This window comes from Lutra lutra, chromosome 12, assembly GCF_902655055.1.
Source record: "Lutra lutra chromosome 12, mLutLut1.2, whole genome shotgun sequence".
Lineage (NCBI taxonomy): Eukaryota > Metazoa > Chordata > Mammalia > Carnivora > Mustelidae > Lutra > Lutra lutra.
The window spans coordinates 57,157,886-57,175,968 of record NC_062289.1 but is presented as its reverse complement, the minus strand read 5'-3'; the positions used below and the strand labels follow the sequence as shown (position 1 = coordinate 57,175,968).

General features: G+C 43.6%; 1 protein-coding gene across 2 annotated transcripts in view; it reads left to right on the top strand.

Annotated features, from left to right (window-relative positions):
• Window positions 1–17,491, top strand: part of LAMA1 (laminin subunit alpha 1) — a 163,529-nt gene extending 146,038 nt beyond the window's left edge. For both annotated transcript variants that reach the window (XM_047698103.1, XM_047698104.1), the window contains exons 52-63: window positions 1,372–1,486; window positions 1,681–1,851; window positions 4,307–4,470; window positions 5,181–5,366; window positions 6,771–6,906; window positions 8,035–8,147; window positions 11,202–11,391; window positions 11,928–12,086; window positions 12,619–12,772; window positions 13,936–14,069; window positions 16,386–16,608; window positions 17,124–17,491. In XM_047698103.1, coding sequence (XP_047554059.1) covers window positions 1,372–1,486; window positions 1,681–1,851; window positions 4,307–4,470; window positions 5,181–5,366; window positions 6,771–6,906; window positions 8,035–8,147; window positions 11,202–11,391; window positions 11,928–12,086; window positions 12,619–12,772; window positions 13,936–14,069; window positions 16,386–16,608; window positions 17,124–17,284 — 1,906 coding nt within the window. In that variant the 3' untranslated portion in view covers window positions 17,285–17,491. The remainder of the gene's footprint in view (window positions 1–1,371; window positions 1,487–1,680; window positions 1,852–4,306; window positions 4,471–5,180; window positions 5,367–6,770; window positions 6,907–8,034; window positions 8,148–11,201; window positions 11,392–11,927; window positions 12,087–12,618; window positions 12,773–13,935; window positions 14,070–16,385; window positions 16,609–17,123) is intronic.
• The last annotated feature ends 592 nt before the right edge of the window (window positions 17,492–18,083 follow it).

Here is an 18,083-nt window from a genome sequence, read left to right as displayed (position 1 = left end):
CAACTTGTTAAGAAAAATAACATACTGATTTGGAGTCAAAGAAACAGAATTTGGATAATCTTAGACATTGCCAAATGCAATTATTTCCTTCAGGACAAAGTTCATGACTATGTAGTTGGGCAATGGCCAATGACTTCTGTAACCATGTGATCCTAGGGAGTAGTTCTGTCCACATCTGCTTCCATGGGTGGCTTATATCCATGTTCTATCCTACATGAAACTTGGGTTTCAGTCTACATGCTACTATTTCCTTATAACTGTGTACTGTCTTTCGTAATTGGCCCATGTTTTAATGAGTATATTTAAATTGCAGTGACTATAATATCTTCTCTTAAAATAGTAAACATTTTATTTAGGTAGCAATTTAGTCTAACTCATTAAGTTCAGCCCCTTTCCTTGGTCCTAAGAAGAGCATTCATGTGACCTGAAGTCTTCACCATCAATATCCCTCTTAGAGGAAGACCTAGACGTTTTTGCAGAATGACATATAGAAGCAGATCGTCTTTACTTGTAGACCCATTTTTATTCCTTCTTTCAAAAATGGAGTTATAAACCAGTTAGAATGGCCAAAATTAGCAAGACAGGAAACATGTGTTGGAGAGGATGTGGAGAAAGGGGAACCCTCTTACACTGTTGGTGGGAATGCAAGTTGGTGCAGCCACTTTGGAGAACAGTGTGGAGATTCCTCAAGAAATTAAAAATAGAGCTTCCTTATGACCCTGCCATTGCACTACTGGGTATTTACCCCAAAGATACAGATGTAGTGAAAAGAAGGGCCATCTGTACCCCAATGTTTATAGCAGCAATGGCCACGGTCGCCAAACTGTGGAAAGAACCAAGATGCCCTTCAACGGACGAATGGATAAGGAAGATGTGGTCCATATACACTATGGAGTATTATGCCTCCATCAGAAAGGATGAATACCCAACTTTTGATCAACATGGATGGGACTGGAAGAGATTATGCTGAGTGAAAGAAGTCAAGCAGAGAGAGTCAATTATCATATGGTTTCACTTATTTGTGGAGCATAACAAATAGCATGGAGGACAAGGGGAGATGGAGAGGAGAAGGGAGCTGAGGGAATGGGAAGGGGAGGTGAACCATGAGAGACTATGGACTCTGAAAAACAACCTGAGGGTTGTTTTTCCATAGTCTCTCATGGAAGGGGTGGGGGCGGGGGGTGGAGGTTGGGGGAACCAGGTGGTGGATATTGGGGAGGGCATCTATTGCATGGAGCACTGGGTGTGGTGCAAAAAACAATACTATTACGCTGAAAAGAAATAAAAAAAAATCTTGTTTTTAAGTAAACTATAAAAAAAAAATGGAGTTATAAAATGCAAATTTTGTTGTTCTCATGCCCTTCCCCACAGGAGAGGTGTCACCAGCAAAAGCTATGTGGGCTGTATCAAAAACCTGGAAATAGCCAGATCAACTTTTGATTTACTCAGAAATTCCTATGGAGTGAGAAAAGGCTGTATATTGGAGGTGGGAAGCATTTTATTAATGTTGGAATGAGTTTCTATAAATGTCCCCTGACTTACCCATGTAGTAAGGTAACAAAATCTAAGCCAGTGGGGGGACAGAAGAGAGATGAAGGGGAGACTGGCAGTAACCCCCACCATGGGCCATGTAGCATTCAGGTGGACCTAATGGTGTTCTTTTCTCTCTTTTGTGACCAGCCTATCCGAAGTGTTAGCTTCTTGAAAGGAGGCCACGTTGAACTGTCACCCAAGCCTTTGTCACCAGAATCGGAATTGTTGGCCACATTTGCCACCAAGAACAGCAGTGGCATCATCCTGGTTGCCCTGGGCAGACAGGGGGAGAAGCAGGGTCATCTACCGGCCCATGGGGTAAGTAGCTCAAACATCATTGCTATTCAGCCAGGAGCTCAGGAAGGAATTGACTTCGAGAAACACTAGGTGGAGAATGACTTAGTGATGAACATTTATTGTAGCTGTGTGGCCAGTTGCTTATGAGTGTGCATTTCAATAAGTAGAAGTTGCACCACTGAATGTCTTTCCCCTCAGAATCGGCGATTGCTGTTACTTAGTCCATTTTCCTTGTCTAGCTATTGAGAAGATAACTTGCTGTCTACCTCTAGTTCTTTTCAAACTCATTCAGATAGCACAAACTGGGCTTTTTTCCATGTTAGGGTTGTTACTCTTTACTCTAAGGCTAAGACAGTAGTAAATCCTTAATTTTTATAGAGTTCTTTTAGTATACTGCTACAAGAAGCACAATTTTCCTTATCTACAAATAGGATATAAAGAAATGTGGCCTGTGATAAATACAGTGAACCAGTGGTAGGAGGAGAGAAAAGTTGATGGCTTTCCATATTTATATTCCATTTTAAGAGCATAGATATTTACTTTTACCTTTGCTCAAACTTGCATAAATCATGCAATCTGAAGAGGCTTTACAGAATGCTAATGTCTTGTCCGATGAAGTAGGGGTCATCTAACTGCAGCTCGCAGCCTGCTGTCCTCTACTGCTCATGAGACTTCACAGACACTGCTGTGTAATTATCACAGCCACACCACGGGGTGAATGCTGTTTCCTACATTTTGCTGAGGAAATGGGTTCAGAGAACCTTATTATCCTGTCCAAGGTCACACAGCTGATTTAGGTTAGAACCAGGACTGAACACCAGTCTGTGGACCCCTCGTGCCTCCTGAGCCACTTAGAGAAGGTCTAACAATGACACAGTGGTGTATGGACTCTATTTTTTCCTTTTTTTCCTAGTTGAGATGAAATTCATGTAAAAGTAACCATTTCAAGTGACCATAAGAGTAACCATTTCAAGTGAACAATTTAGTAGCATTGAGTGTTTCACAGTGTTGTGAGGCCATCTCCTCCATCTAGTTCCAAAACATTTTTGTCATCCCAAATAGAAGCCTGTGTCATGAAGCGGTCACTCCCCATCCCTGGCGATCGCCAGTCTTCTTTCTGTATTGGTGAATCAACCCCCTGTTCTCCAGATTTCACAGACATGGGCTCATACAGCGTGTGATTGTCCGTGTCTTCCGCTTGGTGTGTTTTGGAGGTTCATCTATGTGGTGGCAGGTGTCAGCACTTCATTTTTATGGCTGAATTGATATTCTGTGTGTACATGGCATAATTTATTCACTGATGGACATTTGGGCTGTATCTACATGTTTGGCTATTATGAATAATGCTGCTATGAACATTCACATACAAGTATTTGTTTGGGTATCTTGAGTGCCTTGAGTTCTTCTGGGTATATGTACCTAGGAGTGGACTTTCTAGGTCACATGATAATTCTTTGGTTCACTTTTGAAAGAACTGGCAGACTGTTTTCCTCCACCATTCTTAACAGGACCACTTGCTAATCAAAGATTGCTGCTATGTCAGCAAAATGGTATGCTGTCATCCAAGGCTCACAAAGAGATTGTGAGACACTTGTATTCCAGTTCTGGTGGAGCTATTTTTAATGTGACAAAATAGTTCTCAGAGCTTTAATAAGTTCCAAACTCTTAAACCTTTTAATCCCACTTTTAGAAATGTTAGAAACAACTTCACAGGCAAAAGCATTATGTACGGTAAGAAAAAATTGGAAACTAAATTTTTAACAATAAAAAATTGATCAATACTTCAAACATCTATTTGTTGGCACATAATATAGCAATAAAAAGTGTGAAGGCTTGGGGCACCTGGGTGGCTCAGTGGGTTAAGCCTCTGCCTTCGGCTCAGGTCATGATCTCAGGGTCCTGGGATGGAGCCCTACATCAGGCTCTCTGCTCAGTGGGGAGACAGCTTTCCCCTCTCTCTCTGCCTGCTGATCTTGTGATCTCGCTTTCTGTCAAATAAATAAAATCTTAAAAAAAAAAAAGCATGAAGGCTATGTAGAAATGGTAATCTCTGATATGGTTAGTGATATGAGCATAATGCCAAATATAAGTAATAGGAGCAGAGATTAGAAGGCCATATATAAAATACAAGAGTTGTGTTAGATGGAGATAGTGATACTTTTTTTTTTTTTTTAAAGATATATTTATTTATTTATTTGTCAGAGAGAGGGAGAGCGAGAAAGTGAGCACAAGGCAGGCAGAGGGAGAAGCAGGCTCCCTGCTGAGCAAGGAGCCCGATGTGGGACTCGATCCCAGGACGCTGGGATCATGACCTGAGCCGAAGGCAGCTGCTTAACCAACTGAGCCACCCAGGCGTCCCGAGATAGTGATATTCTTAATGAATTGCTTACTTGTTTAATATTCCACATTGCCTTCATAAGATAGTAATTTAAAAAATCACATAGTAATTTTTTTTTTTTTATCTGAAATCTCTTAGCAACCTTCCCAGCCCTTCTTTTCCATCATGCTGATTGAGGGCCACATAGAAGTGCATATTAACTCTGGGGACGGAACAAGCCTGAGAAGAGCTCTCCTGCGTGCTCCCAAGGGCACATATGGCGATGGACGAGAACATTCCATTTCCCTGATAAGGACTGGGAGGTATTTGTGTACAAGGGCATGGTGACCTCACCAACAGGAACCTTGTTAGGATACTCTTCGCAGTGAAATGATTGGGATGATTAGTATGAGGTCATGAGAATTCAGAGATTTTATAGCTCCAAAATAATTCTGGAATCTTGCTAGAATACCTTTCTAGAAATTAATTTCATCTGCTTCAAAGTAAGATATTTGGAATTTTCAAAATTGAAAAACCTTAACCCTGCTCTTTTCTGGAGTCCAGTATATATTGTCTAAGATCAGATTAATTCTGTGGCCAATAGTACCATAGTGTTAGTAAATAACATTATATCAATACTAAATAGCAAATGGAAAAATAGTAAATAGTAGCATAGTAAATAGTTAAAATAGTAAATAGTGTTATATCAACATTCCTGTGTATTTCCTTCTGAAACTATAGACCAAATATTTTAAAAGCATGCTGGATTATTTCATTACAGTAAAGTAAAAAAAAAAACCCTCCAAAAAGCAATTGAATTCAACAGTATTTAATAATACCCATTCATTTGGGGAGAATGTTCAATTGTAAGTTTTCATTTTCAAGATTCGCCTTTTTATTCACATAGTGTCATGTTAAAATTTATCCTTCAGTATGAACTTTAATCATTCAGAATGAACTTGTGAAATTATATATTAAAATAGTATGTTTCATTATATTTAAAAAGCTTTTCTTTTCTCCTTTGACCTTTTAGAGTTATCACTATCCAAATGGATGAGACCAATCCTATAGAAATGAAGTTGGGCCCCTCAGCAGAAAGCAAGGCAATAAATGTATCCAAGCTGTACATAGGGGGGATTCCAGAGGAGGAGGGGAACTCAGTGCTCAAGATGAGAAAATCATTCCATGGCTGTATAAAAAACCTGATCTTTAATATGGAGTAAGTGTAACCGAGCTCTCAACATGTTTCTGCACTTCCTAGAAATCTTTTATTGCTGAGTACTGACACTGATCTGCTAACTCTGCTGTTGAGATTGCCTAAAATCCTAAGTTTCTGAATAAAAAGTGAATCCCACTGTTCTATCACAACAGTCACCTACATGGATTTTACTGGATTAGAATGATGGATAGATCTGGTAATCCTAGAATTAAAAAAACAAACAACAACAGAAAAACAAAAACCATTGAACATTAGCTCTATAGGACTATCAATAAACATCAGAGGTCAAATACACTTTTGACATGAATTCCAGGGAACAGAGATTTTGTGATGCAAGTTTCTTGCTGTCTTGAGCTCACCGCTTTAAAGGAACCTTTACAGCTGGGCTCCTTACAGCTTCAGATTATTAATAGTTCCTCATATAACAATGACTGTCTAATGAACTCTTAGTCTGTTTCCTCTGTGGAGCTCATGAGGAGGAAGAGAACTGACATGTGCCCACAGGCAGTTATTTCTTCCTCAGTCACCCTCTGCGTAGGTAGGAGTGCTGGTGGGTCAGATGCTGTGCTGATCTGTGGGGGCGGGGGGGGGCTATGGAACCAGAGTTTGTGGGGGACATCAGGAGGCTGAAGCTCCCCTCCTAGCTGGGCGGCTGATTTTGCCTTGAGACCTCAAACAAGGACTTGGATCTTTGAGGGTCCCCGTGTCCTCTGTAAAAGAACCTCTTAAGAGTCCTTGAAATGTAAAAGAATAAAAGTACATTGGGTTTCAGCACAATTCTAATGTCAGAGCCTTGGTTTACTCATTTGTACAGTTGATTAATTTATTCACCCAGTTCTCTGTTCATGAATACACAATTGATTCGTCGTCTTCCTCCTGAAAGCGATGAGGCTGGGAAATCCATAAGCAGAAATGCTTCTGTGCCATTCACAGCCATGTCCTCAGAAAGTACCAAGAGGGTACATATAGACGGGACATGTTGCAAGGGCTACAGAGTGAAGGGAAGGAGGACAAGTGTAATTCATGACTTCCTGGCAGATGCAAACCTATAATAAAGAAATCAGTGTTTAACTGAGGACAGTGTGCACTACTGTTGAGGACCAGAACCATAGTCTTTCCCTTAGCTCTGTCCCGGCTGCAGGAGGAGCGGACAGCATTCGAGCCCACTCTGGAGGCTGGTGGCCAGGTAGACAACATGGGGAGGGCCTGGAGTGGGGTGGGCCAAAGAATCAAACAAGAGGATAAGATAGACGGACTTCTAGTTGCTGTGGAATACAGTCCATTTGGTTACTCTAAGAGTAATAGATTGATGGTTTTTCATGGATTTTAGTGTTCAATAATCAAATGATGTTGGTTCCTGTGTTGACTTGCAGTATCTTAATTTTGTAAAAATTCTGTATCTAGACATTTGGATTTCACAAGTGCGGCTGGCAATGAACAGGTGGACTTGGACACCTGCTTGCTTTCAGAAAGGCCGAAGCTCACTCTTCACGGAGAGGAGAGTGAGCGCCTGCCAGAGCTCCGGCCTTTACCACGTCTGGTAAGAGGGGCGTTCCTTAATCTTTTTTTTTTTTTTAAATTCAATTAGCCCACATAGAGCAGTGCATCATTAGCCTCAGATGTAGTGTTCAACAGTTTCTCAGCTGTGCTGAGCACTGGGTGTTAGATGCATCGCACGCCCTCCTCGATGCACCCCCTCCATCGAGCCCATCCCTCACAAGTCCCCCCTCCAGCCATCACCAGTTTGTTCTCTATCATTAAGTCTCTTATGGTTTCTCTTTTTTTCCCCTCCCTTCCCATATGTTCATCTGTTTTAGCTCTTAAATTGCACATGTGCGTTGAGACCATACAGTACTTGTCCTTCTCTGACGCGTTCCCCTCACCCGCTCGGCAGCTCACTCCCCTTGGCATCACAGTGTAGCTATGCCCACATCCCTGCCAATGGCGAGATTTCATTCTTTTTGACAGCTGAGTAGGATTCCACCGTGTATGTATTGACCAAATATTTTTAATGGCAGTTACTGGTTTTCATTTTTTTTTCTGGTTCCTCCACTTCCTTGGTTAAAGCATGTACTCTAATCACGTAGACGGTGGAGCAGTCACGCAAAGAGCAGTATCTTCCAACCTAGCCCATCTTGGACTTCCAGCCTGCTCTCTTGGTAGCATCCGAACCCACCCCTCCCTCCCCCAGAAGCCAGATATGGGAGTGTGAGGCCTCACGTGGTTCGGACTCACTGTGTAGAGGGCGCTGTTCCCAAGCAGACCCCCTCCCGCAGTGGCTGCAGTCTGACCTCCCCTGCTACTGCCTGGGAGGCATCAGACCGCCCCCTCAGAGGCCCTGCTGGGTCTGTTTCCTGGTGCAGAGGCTGTAGCCACGCCTGTGGCTGCAGATACCCTCTGGCCCTTCCCCTGATGAAAATTCAGGGGAATTTTAAGCAAATCTGAGTGGGACTGAGGTGAAAGCCAGAAGCTCTAATTGTCTTCTCAGAGATGAAGAGATAGCAAGTAAACTATTCAAAGCAAAGACTGAGTCTGTGCCAACACATATTTGTAGCTGTTGGTGTTCTAATCCAATTGCTTCAGAGAGGTTTTCTTTAGGGAAAAACTTGTACATGTCAGGGGCGGTCCTGGCTCTGTGATGAGAGTCTGTCTGCATCTCCTATTACAGGAACAGTGTGCTATGGACAGAGCCCCAGACCATATCCCCAGTGCTCACCAGTTTGGCCTCATGCAAAGCAGCCATTTCGTGTTGCCTTTCAATCAGCTGGCTGTCAGAAAGAGGTGGGTATTGTTCTGAAGTCTTTATTAGGCATCTCATAGAGAGATGAACAGGGAGGTATTCCTCAGGGGTGAGAAGGCAGAGAACAGGAATGCAGGCCTTGTGCACAACTGATGCTTCAGATGTGGTTCAGTGGGGTCCCTGTGGTTTGTTCTTACCCCTTCTGAGGAAGGCCGGTTGCTGCCCCTGTGTATGAATGTAGGAAAGCACATAGGTTATCTCTCTAAATTCCTCTTATTCTAGAATCTCAAGTTCTTTGCATCTATCAGCATCTGGATTTTCAACCCTACTCTATTGTAAGCACTTACTAATCTGATCAAATCACCCCCCCTAACTCTTTCACTGCACCCCTCAAACTCCTTGGTGCCATACAATAATCTGCCCGGTCCTTCTTGCCCTCACACCTGCTTGTCCCCAAGGACCCTTGCTTGGCTTAGCCAGCCCACATTCAACATTTGTCCACTTCTCCAAATCCTTCAGACTGCACCCATCATTACCGCCCCCTCCATCACCCTGGCTTCAGACCTTGACTCAGTGTCTTTGTTCCACAGCTCAGGCCATCATTCTCCATGAATTCAGCAGCTCCACATCTGACCTTCCAAGTCCTCTGGCTCCTGTCAGAGGGCTCGCCTCAGCCACCCTCTCCCCATGGTCATACTCTACCCTACTTTGTAAACACCATCCCACCTCCAAAATCTCTATTTGAAGCATCCTATTAATCAACCGCCGCCTCCTTTCTGTTACTTCCCATCCCAGCAGCTCCTCAACTGTATCAAGACCTCAAAGCCCTCATGCTTTCTCAGCCCACCCCCCTGCAGCACCCCAGCACAGTTTATCCTCGACCCGGATGGGCCCAATGCCATTATGACTGGTGTTCCTTTGCACACTGGCCCTGGGTAGAACTGCTACTTGGCTAATCCATGCCAGGACCCAAACTGGTGGTCAAGGTTGTAGAAGTGTGTATCTCTTCTCCCTGGTTGGACGTGAAGCCAGCGAATTCAGTTGGAACTCCCAAATCACATGGGCAGCTGGTACCGTTCTCTAATATGTTCACTTTTTTTTTTTTTTTTTTACTTCTCATAGCTTCTCTCATCTCAAAACTCAAAATCCCCACAGCCACTCTCCATGCCCCAGCTGATGACTGCCTCAGTGAACACAGAGAACTCCCTCATCTGTCCACTACCAGAAAGAGCACCCCCTGCCTTTGTCTGCAGCTTGTACCTCTTCCCCTGCTACCATAGAGGAGGGGTCCTATTGTCCCCTCTATGCCCTCTGGAGCCCAACACTTCAGAGCCATCACCCTCAGCAGCATCAGTGTTAACAAGAGGAGCAGATCCTTGTCCCTCAGTATTTAACTGTACCCCCTGACTCAACTATTCTATGAGGAAGGTATGTTCTTTATTTGCTCTTTTATAGATGAGGAAACTGAGGCACAGGGAAGTCAAGTCACCTGCTCAGGGCACACAGCAGAATGGGATTCAAACCCAGACACTGTTTATGCTGGTAACCATTCCCACTCTGGTAGTTCCTAACTTAAATTCTGAGAAACTCCATATCCCACCCTACCCGCACAGTATCCTGGCTGTTATTTCAAGACTTCTTGAAAGAACGGCCTTACTTCAAAACAAAACAAAAAAACGGAGGCTGTCTCCTGTGGCAGTCTGGCTTTCTCCCCTCTCGTTCCTCTCCACCCGCCCAGTCAGCCTCCCCTCACTTCTTGATTACTCTTGCCACAGTTATCCCAGACCTGCTGTGCCCGCATCCCGGGAGCCCTTCTTTGCTGGGACCTCAGCACTATCACAGGTACTTGGCTGTCTTAGCCCCACACGCTCCTGATCTCTCTGCCCTTCTCTGCTCGGTCTTCTCTGCTGGTTCCTCTTCTATCAGAGAAGAACTTCTGTGTATTCTCTCAGAGGATATTTTAAAGCCATTGAAACACAAAAGTTCCCCTATTTGTACCAGCACCCACACGTCTAGCCCTGACCTCTGCTTAGGACTGTGGAGGTGTATCCCCAACTGGCCCCTCCACACCAACATACCAAGAAAGAATTCAGTCTTCCTCTAAACCTGCTGTCCCATCTTTGCTCTTTCAGTAGACATCAGCACCCTTCCTCTTGGTGCCTAGGACCCTAAACTAGAGATGGTTATTTTCATTCCCTCTCTCTGCAAATTCAGTCCATGTACAGGTCCTATTGCTTCTTCTTCCAGAACATTTCATGAATTAGTTCATCCCCCTGCATCCCCCACAAGCCCCCGGTTGAAGCCACCAGGACCCGGACTCTGTGGATGGTTGCGGCAGCTGCCTGCTAATGCTTGCTGGGCCCCTGGCCTCATACAGGGCTTCTTCACAGCACAGGTTCCTTTGAAGATGTCAGTCAAGCCCTGCCCACTCCCCTCAGGACTGCCTCCCCACTGAAGTACAGATGGAAATACTGCCCCCCAGAGCCCCTCATCCACGAGGGCAGGGCCACACTCTCCTTGTCCCTGAGTGCTTTGGTGATGCTCTGCTCCCTTCTTCGACAGCCACCCAGATGCCAGCTTCCGTCTACTGCTGTGGGCTGCTGTGTCCCTAGAGCCCTGCTAGGGGATTCCTGGCTGTCCTTCCAAATCAGTCCGTTGTTTTCACATACTCTGTGCTGTCCAAAAACGTAAGGCAGGTCTATCCTACTGGGCTTTGTAGGGCTTGCTCCTATCATTCAGAGCTCAGTGGAAACACCATCTTTTCAGAGCTGCCTGCCTGCCTACTTAATAGAACCACCCACCAGTTCGCCTCTCTTGCCCCAGTTTTATCTGATAGATTTCTGGTATTACTTTTGTAGGAGAAAGGACATTCCTCTATGTTCACTGCTTCAGCCTTAGCATCTAGAACAGTTCCTGGCAGATATACATATAGGGTAACCATTAATTGGATGAACGGATGGATGAATGAATGAATGATTCTCTGCTGAGACCTTTCAATGTAAAGACTGAAACAATGATTGGGTTCTCTCTCTCAGGTTATTTTTAAAAGTGAAAGTTTATTCCTTTCTGAGGGCCGAGCTCTTGTTTTCCTCCAGGCTCTCAGTTCAGCTAAGTATCCGAACATTCGCCTCCAGCGGTCTGATTTACTACATGGCTCATCAGAACCAAGTTGATTATGCCACACTCCAGCTGCACGGGGGCCACCTTCACTTCCTGTTTGATCTTGGGAAAGGCAGAACAACAGTTTCCCACCCTGCCCTGATCAATGATGGCAGATGGCACACGGTATGCTCTCAGGAAGCTTTTAATCACTCATGCTAAGTTTTATTCCATCCAGTTCACGGTCATGAAAATGCTCTAGCTTGCTTTGTGTGTACTATCTCCCCTACAGCATATAAGATCCTTGCAGGCTGGGACCTTTGCGGCATCCTGAAGTATGACCAGGGCTTAGCTCGGTGCCCGACACCTAACAGGCACTCGGCAGACAGTGGTGGAATGAATGAAAGGTTCCAAAAGTGTTCTCGACTTGATGAGAAGTAAATCAAACCCACCTGTGGGGTGAATGAGCCCACCCCTAGATCACGGCATTTGCTTTCTTATAACTAGGACTCGGGAGTACTTCCTGTTCTAATATGTGCTTTACCTGTGCCTGCCGCATCTCCTGCCAGGCTCTGGCTCTTCAGCACCAACTGTGTGGAAATCGGAGCCATCCTTTAGGGTCTCATTCAGGCTATTTATAGCAATAATGAAGAGATGTTGCAAACAAATATCTGTTGTTTTCTCAGATTCCTTAAAAACTGAATATTCTCATTTTGTTCTAGGTCAAGACAGAGCACTTTAAAAGAAAGGGCTTCATGATGGTCGATGGCCAGGAGGCCCCCACGGTGACTGCGGTGGGAGATGGGACCATGTTGGATGTGGAAGGAAAGCTGTACCTAGGAGGCCTTCCCTCTGACTACAGGGCCAGGAACATTGGGAATGTAAGCAGCTTTTTCTGGAGCCCATTTTACCTTTACTGTGTCTGTGTTTTTGTCTTTTTTCTTTTGTAAAGGAAAATTCTTGTTTAATTATCTTGAGACTAGGGCTTGGCTGCATGATAAAACCTTTTAAAATCTTATCCTCAGATTTTGTGTTTGGGCTTCCCCTTAGAAGCCCTTGAAGCTCAGCCAGACTTTCCTACCTGTTAGTTAATGAACATTTCCCTTTGCACAGCCATTTAGCCTTGGTACAATTCAGGAAAACTAGTGGATTTGTACTTGCAGATTAGAAAACCCAGATTTCTTGAATTCCACACTACTTAACCCAAATCATAGGAAACAGCTTTACTGAAAGCCAAATCCTACTAGCTAGTAGCTTTCTTTCAGTTATATGTTTATGTAGACTATTGTGGAAATCCGATTTTAAAAACCGAAAGCTGATATTTTAATGTTTTGGTGAAACAGAGGAAAAACTGGCCTTCTCATTATACTTTCATTATACTTAGAGCATCTATTGTCCTATCATTTGTTTTAGATCACCCATAGTGTCCCTGCCTGCATCGGGGAGGTGACAGTGAATGGCAAACAGCTGGACAAGGAAAGGCCAGTGTCTGCATTTTCAGTAACTAGGTGCTATGCAGTGGTCCAGGAAGGAACTTTCTTTGAAGGAAGTGGATATGCAGCTCTTGGTATGTATTATCAACATGAAAGAAATCTTTGGGTTTATTAGCCTGCACTCTGATATTGATCCAAGAATGAAATGCTAGGACAGGCCTCCTGGACAGGCCTGCAGCAAGACAACAGTGAGTTAAGTGTTCCAGTTTATCCAGATTTCTCAACTTCCAATACAAAAGCCTTCTCCCTTGCCTGCTCTCCAGATGGCCTGATGCAGGCTCACTCCCACCAGCAATGCTGCACCTCCTGGCAGAGGGCATGCAGGTGGTACTGGTTTCATCTGTACTTCCCCTGAATTATGTAAGGCATATTGTCACTGCCCAAGTTAATAAATGTCTTTGACAAAAATCAGCATAAAATATCTAGACCAGCCAAATCAAGTCAGGTTTGATGAAGAAAATGACTCCATTGAGATTGTGAGATTGTTAAAAATATTGATCCTAAGTAGAATTTAAATGTCGAAAATGCCTTAGAATGCAAATTCCTCAAGGCTTTTTGGTTGAACTCCTACTTGCACTCAGGACCATGCTCCTCTTGACCTCTGTTCTGCTTTCTACCACAGGGAATCACACTTCTCTGGCTTCCAGGGAGGCTCTGGTGGGAGATTAGGGGTGGGTGGGTGGGCAGAGGGAAGAGCAAGCACACATCTTTCTTTCAGTCCCAATTCCCCTTTAACCCTGGACTGAACGATTGCCTGCCACATATCCCCAGTTTGGTTTTTCAGTTTTCCTATCACCTAAATAAAATATCCATTTAATTACACCCCACTTTAAAAAATCCTGTGTGAGTGCTAATTTCTCAGTAAATGATGACATACCCAGTACTGGGAAAACAGAATGGACTATTCCTGGCTAGATGATGATGGGATTCTATGGATCAAATCCTTTTGCTTTTTCCCTCTGTGGCTCTAGATGAAAGGATGGGCCTGCCCTGACTCTAGTCTGGCTTAGCCCTGATGATGGCATAGGTCTTCTTTAAGAGCATCACTTCATCTTACAGATGAGGAAGCTGAGGCTCAGAGGGTGAAAATGACTTGCTGGTGAGGATGAAAGAGCTAGAGCCAGGCTTCCTGAGCCAGGAGCCAAAATGCACAGCCAGCCAGCCCATAACCTCTTTGACCCTGAGCCTTCTTGGGCCAGGCTCACCCCTAACTGGAGGTTACCTTTGTATTCTTCAGTCAAGGAAGGCTACAAAGTCCGATCAGATGTAAACATCACACTGGAATTTCGTACCACCTCTGAAAACGGTGTCCTTCTGGGGATCAGCAGCGCCAAAGTAGATGCCATCGGATTAGAGATTGTAAATGGCAAGGTAGGTGCTTGATCTCGGTGAGGTTCCTGGTTACCCCAGGGTCAGAAACAGAGCAACTAAGAAACAGTAGGAATACCTAGATCCAGATTTCCATGATCCATTTCAATGGAGTGCAGAAAAGTTTCAATTACTCCTAAAAAGATTACAAATGACAAAAGAATTGAAATTTAAAGCAAAATTACAACTATACTCCACCATCTGAAAGTTGCCAAACTGATGCTCTTACCCTCCCTAATATTTGTTAACTTATTTGGAAATAATTATAGGCTGAGAACAAGTTAGAGTAAGATGTTCAGGGAGGTCCTGTTGCACCCTTCCCCCAGGCTCCTCCAGGGTTATCAGCTTGCATAACTCTAATGCAACATCAAATCCATGAAATTGACATTGGCACAATCCAGACTTTTTTTTAAGTTACACCAGTTGTATGTGTACAGGTATGTGTAGCTCTATACAATTTTATTATGTATATCTTGTTTAGCTTTATGTATCCACTCTCACAATCAAGACACTTAATTGTACCATTACCACAATGCTCTGTGGGGCCAGCCCTTCATATCTACACCAAGTGCCTCCCTAATGCTGGGCAACCACAAATCTGTTCTGCAGCTCTGTTATTTCATAATCGTTATATAAACCATATGATGCAGCCTGTATCCTCTTGAAATTGGCTTTTTACACTCAACCTCATTTCCTGGTAGTTGATCTGGCTTGTATGTGTTAACAGTTCATTTCTTTTTATTGCAGAGTATTCCATGGGCTGGATATACCATCATCTAATTTTTCTCAATGCAAAAAACAAATTTTTTCTATAACTACTCTCCTTTTGCTTTTTAGCTTCCAGTCCTTCTCATGTTGGGAATAAAATAAATTTAACAATTAGCAGTACCTTAGTCTCTTTTGCTTGAAAACTTCTTCCAGAGTTTCTCCTCGTTCTCCTTCTTCACCCTGCTGGGGCCATCTGGATGTAGGCAAGATGTGAATGAAGAGTCTTCCTTGTCTTTTTTCTTTTCTGCAAGCTCTCTCTTGACAGTAGTAGAGGTATGACTTGAGTCTCCTAGTTTTCAGGCACAACCAAGTCTTTTGTGAAGATTGTAAGGAGTGGTCTGGGGTCTCAGCATCACCAGTGTGTGAGGACTGATCCTGGAGCGTTGGCCAGCATCCCTTGCAGATCAGCCCTCCCATCCAGTCAGGAGCACTGCTGCCTCTTCATCTTTAGCCATCTTCTGCCATATGAGAACTGGGGATTTTCTGCCAGCCAACTCCTAGGCCAGGGTGGGGCAGAAGAGGGTCTCTCAAATCCAGTCTACCCAACTGCACTTCCCACCACTTCTCTTGCACTGTGGTCAACTTGTATTGCTCTGGGACCAATGCTTAAATCTTAAGCTACTGCCTCCTGCAAGGGAAGGAACAAGTCTTTGTACTCTAGATCTTTTCCCAATCTTACTTGCTTGTTTCTAGTAACTCTGCTTATCCCCCCACTGGGTTTCTGGCTCCTAGGACATCCTAGAATGGGAATGAGGATATAAGAAAGTATCCCTTACCCATCACCCTTTCACTCCCTCTTATTTCATACTCATGTCTACACAGAGCTGCTTCGACAACATACTGCTTGCCTCTCTGCACTAGGGCTTGCAGCCAAATTCTTCCTCATCTGCACTTCAAAAGAATTTTGAAAAAATGTGACATCTGAAAAATGTTACCAGAAGTAGAACAGTTGCCAAAAATGTAATTTCTGATGTATACTTTACCTCTATTATTTTTCCATTAAAACTATGCCTAGCTGTCGCCCAAGGGTTTATAATCTACAATTTGTTACAGTCTACCTCGGAATACACTACCCCACCTCACATACAGCATAAGAACCTTACCATGGTATGCTTGCAAGTCTTTCCTGCCATCTTTTGTTGCAAGTCATAGATTTTGTGTGTGTTACCACTTGCTATGGTAGAGCGCCTACAGTCTGTCAAAAGATAGCGAGTAAACATTCCTTCATAGGTGCTAGTCAACTGCTACGAACTGACCCTCAGTCAACCCATCAGCTCCTGCTATCCTGAATATGAGCTTCTGATTTGAGAATGTAGTGCAAAAACAGTGGTTCAGGCTTATTCCCATGGAGGTGGTCACTGGTCCTTTCTGTAATTTGGGGAGTAATAAAATCTGAATCCTTTAGAGGCTATTTTTCAAAATCAGTTTTTCATAGTTTGTCTTCCTTTTTAGAATTTTGGGATTTTATCCACTTCAAGAGCATTATATAAATGGATTGTGTTCCTTAGATATGGAAGAATTCACCAAGGTATTTGTGTCTTGCTGGTCTAGATCTTGTTTCACGTTAACAATGGTGCCGGTAGGATAACAGCCACATACAAGCCCAAAACTACCACTGCTCTCTGCGATGGAAAATGGCACACACTTCAAGCTCAGAAAAGCAAACACCGCTTGGTTCTGATTGTTGATGGGAATGCAGTTCGTGCTGAAAGTCCGTACACCCAGTCCACCTCGGCAGACACCAACAATCCTATTTATGTCGGTGGCTATCCTGGTACGTATGGATGTCTGCCTGGCTCACTCAGTTTTAAAAAGCATTGTCACTAAGAAAGTCTTAGTTCAGGTGGATATAGAATAGCACTTAAGAAAAATAGTTTGGGTGACAAATCCTTTACATTTTTAGAAAGGTTATTTCAAATACCTAGGAATTCTTGGAAATTTAAAATAACACACATAATCCCATGTAAAGTAAGCTAGATGACTTCACCAAGGTGACCCCTAGAGTAGGAAATCATTTTAGGGGACAAACATGATCTTAACTTCTCACACTAATTCCGGATTTGAATTATGCATTTCAGAGGTTCCAAGCTATTATTACAAATAATTAATACATAAGTTGTGACTTGGTTAAGGTACAGTTGTGACTTAAAATTTTCATTGCCTTCTATTGTGGGAGAGTATTATTCTAATTTTGATAGAGATACCACTTGACATTATTTTTTTGTTCCGACTGTGCTATCGCTGTCATTTAGCAAAATTAAAGAAGACGTCTGCTTTCTTCTTTAACAGCTGACGTGAAGCAAAATTGCCTGAGCAGCCAGACCTCCTTCCGGGGGTGTTTGAGAAAGCTCACTCTGATTAAGGGCCCACAAGTACAATCCTATGACTTCAGCAGAGCTTTTGACCTGCAAGGAGTGTTCCCTCATTCCTGTCCTGGGTCTGAACCCTGAACTGCAGAGAAACTCCACAGCTGGGAATCATTGCTTATAGTTGGAGGAGAATTGTTTTTGTGCATCAAAATCTCTTCAGTTCTGATTTCATTTTCCACTCAGGTTAAGTGTTTCCAGAGAAAAATTTTGTGTTTCTATTAAACTAAAATCATATACACAACAAATACCTCTATTAAATAGTTGAAAATGTAAATTGAATTCATTGGCTCTTTCTTCCTAAACACTGAATATTCTGTTGATTACTTGAGAGTTTTTCATGTTTTGCATTTGAGCTTCATAAAAATAAAGTACGGAGTCTGGTCCAGGACAGCAATGCAGGAAAACTGAACACCCCTCCTCTGTGGACGCACTGACTCTGCACTGCTTTACAGAGCAAGTCCTCCTGAAGAGCTGAGGGTTGCTGGAATGGCTTCTCTACAACAGCACACACAAAAACGGCAAGTGAGGTAGAAAATGGTGATGAAAAGAAGCCCACCCCTGTGAACCCCAGTGGGGAAGGACAGCACTGAGGGACCTGGAGCAGATTCATTTGTCCTAAGGCATAGTAAAAAAGCTGAGGTTTAAAAGAGCAATTAGTATACAAAAGATCCAGCCTTACAACTCCACCAAATGGGAGAGCTGCTGGAACTCTCTCTGGATCAGAGGGGCCAGCAAGTACCTTGGTTTACACTCCCCTGAACACCTTGATAGCACATATAGGGAGCAGGTGCCAGAGTTGACCTGCCACCTAGGCCTGGGTCCCTAACTCATAACAGCCCTGGGTGTCCTGGAGCACACACCAAAAAAACCCAAAACAAAA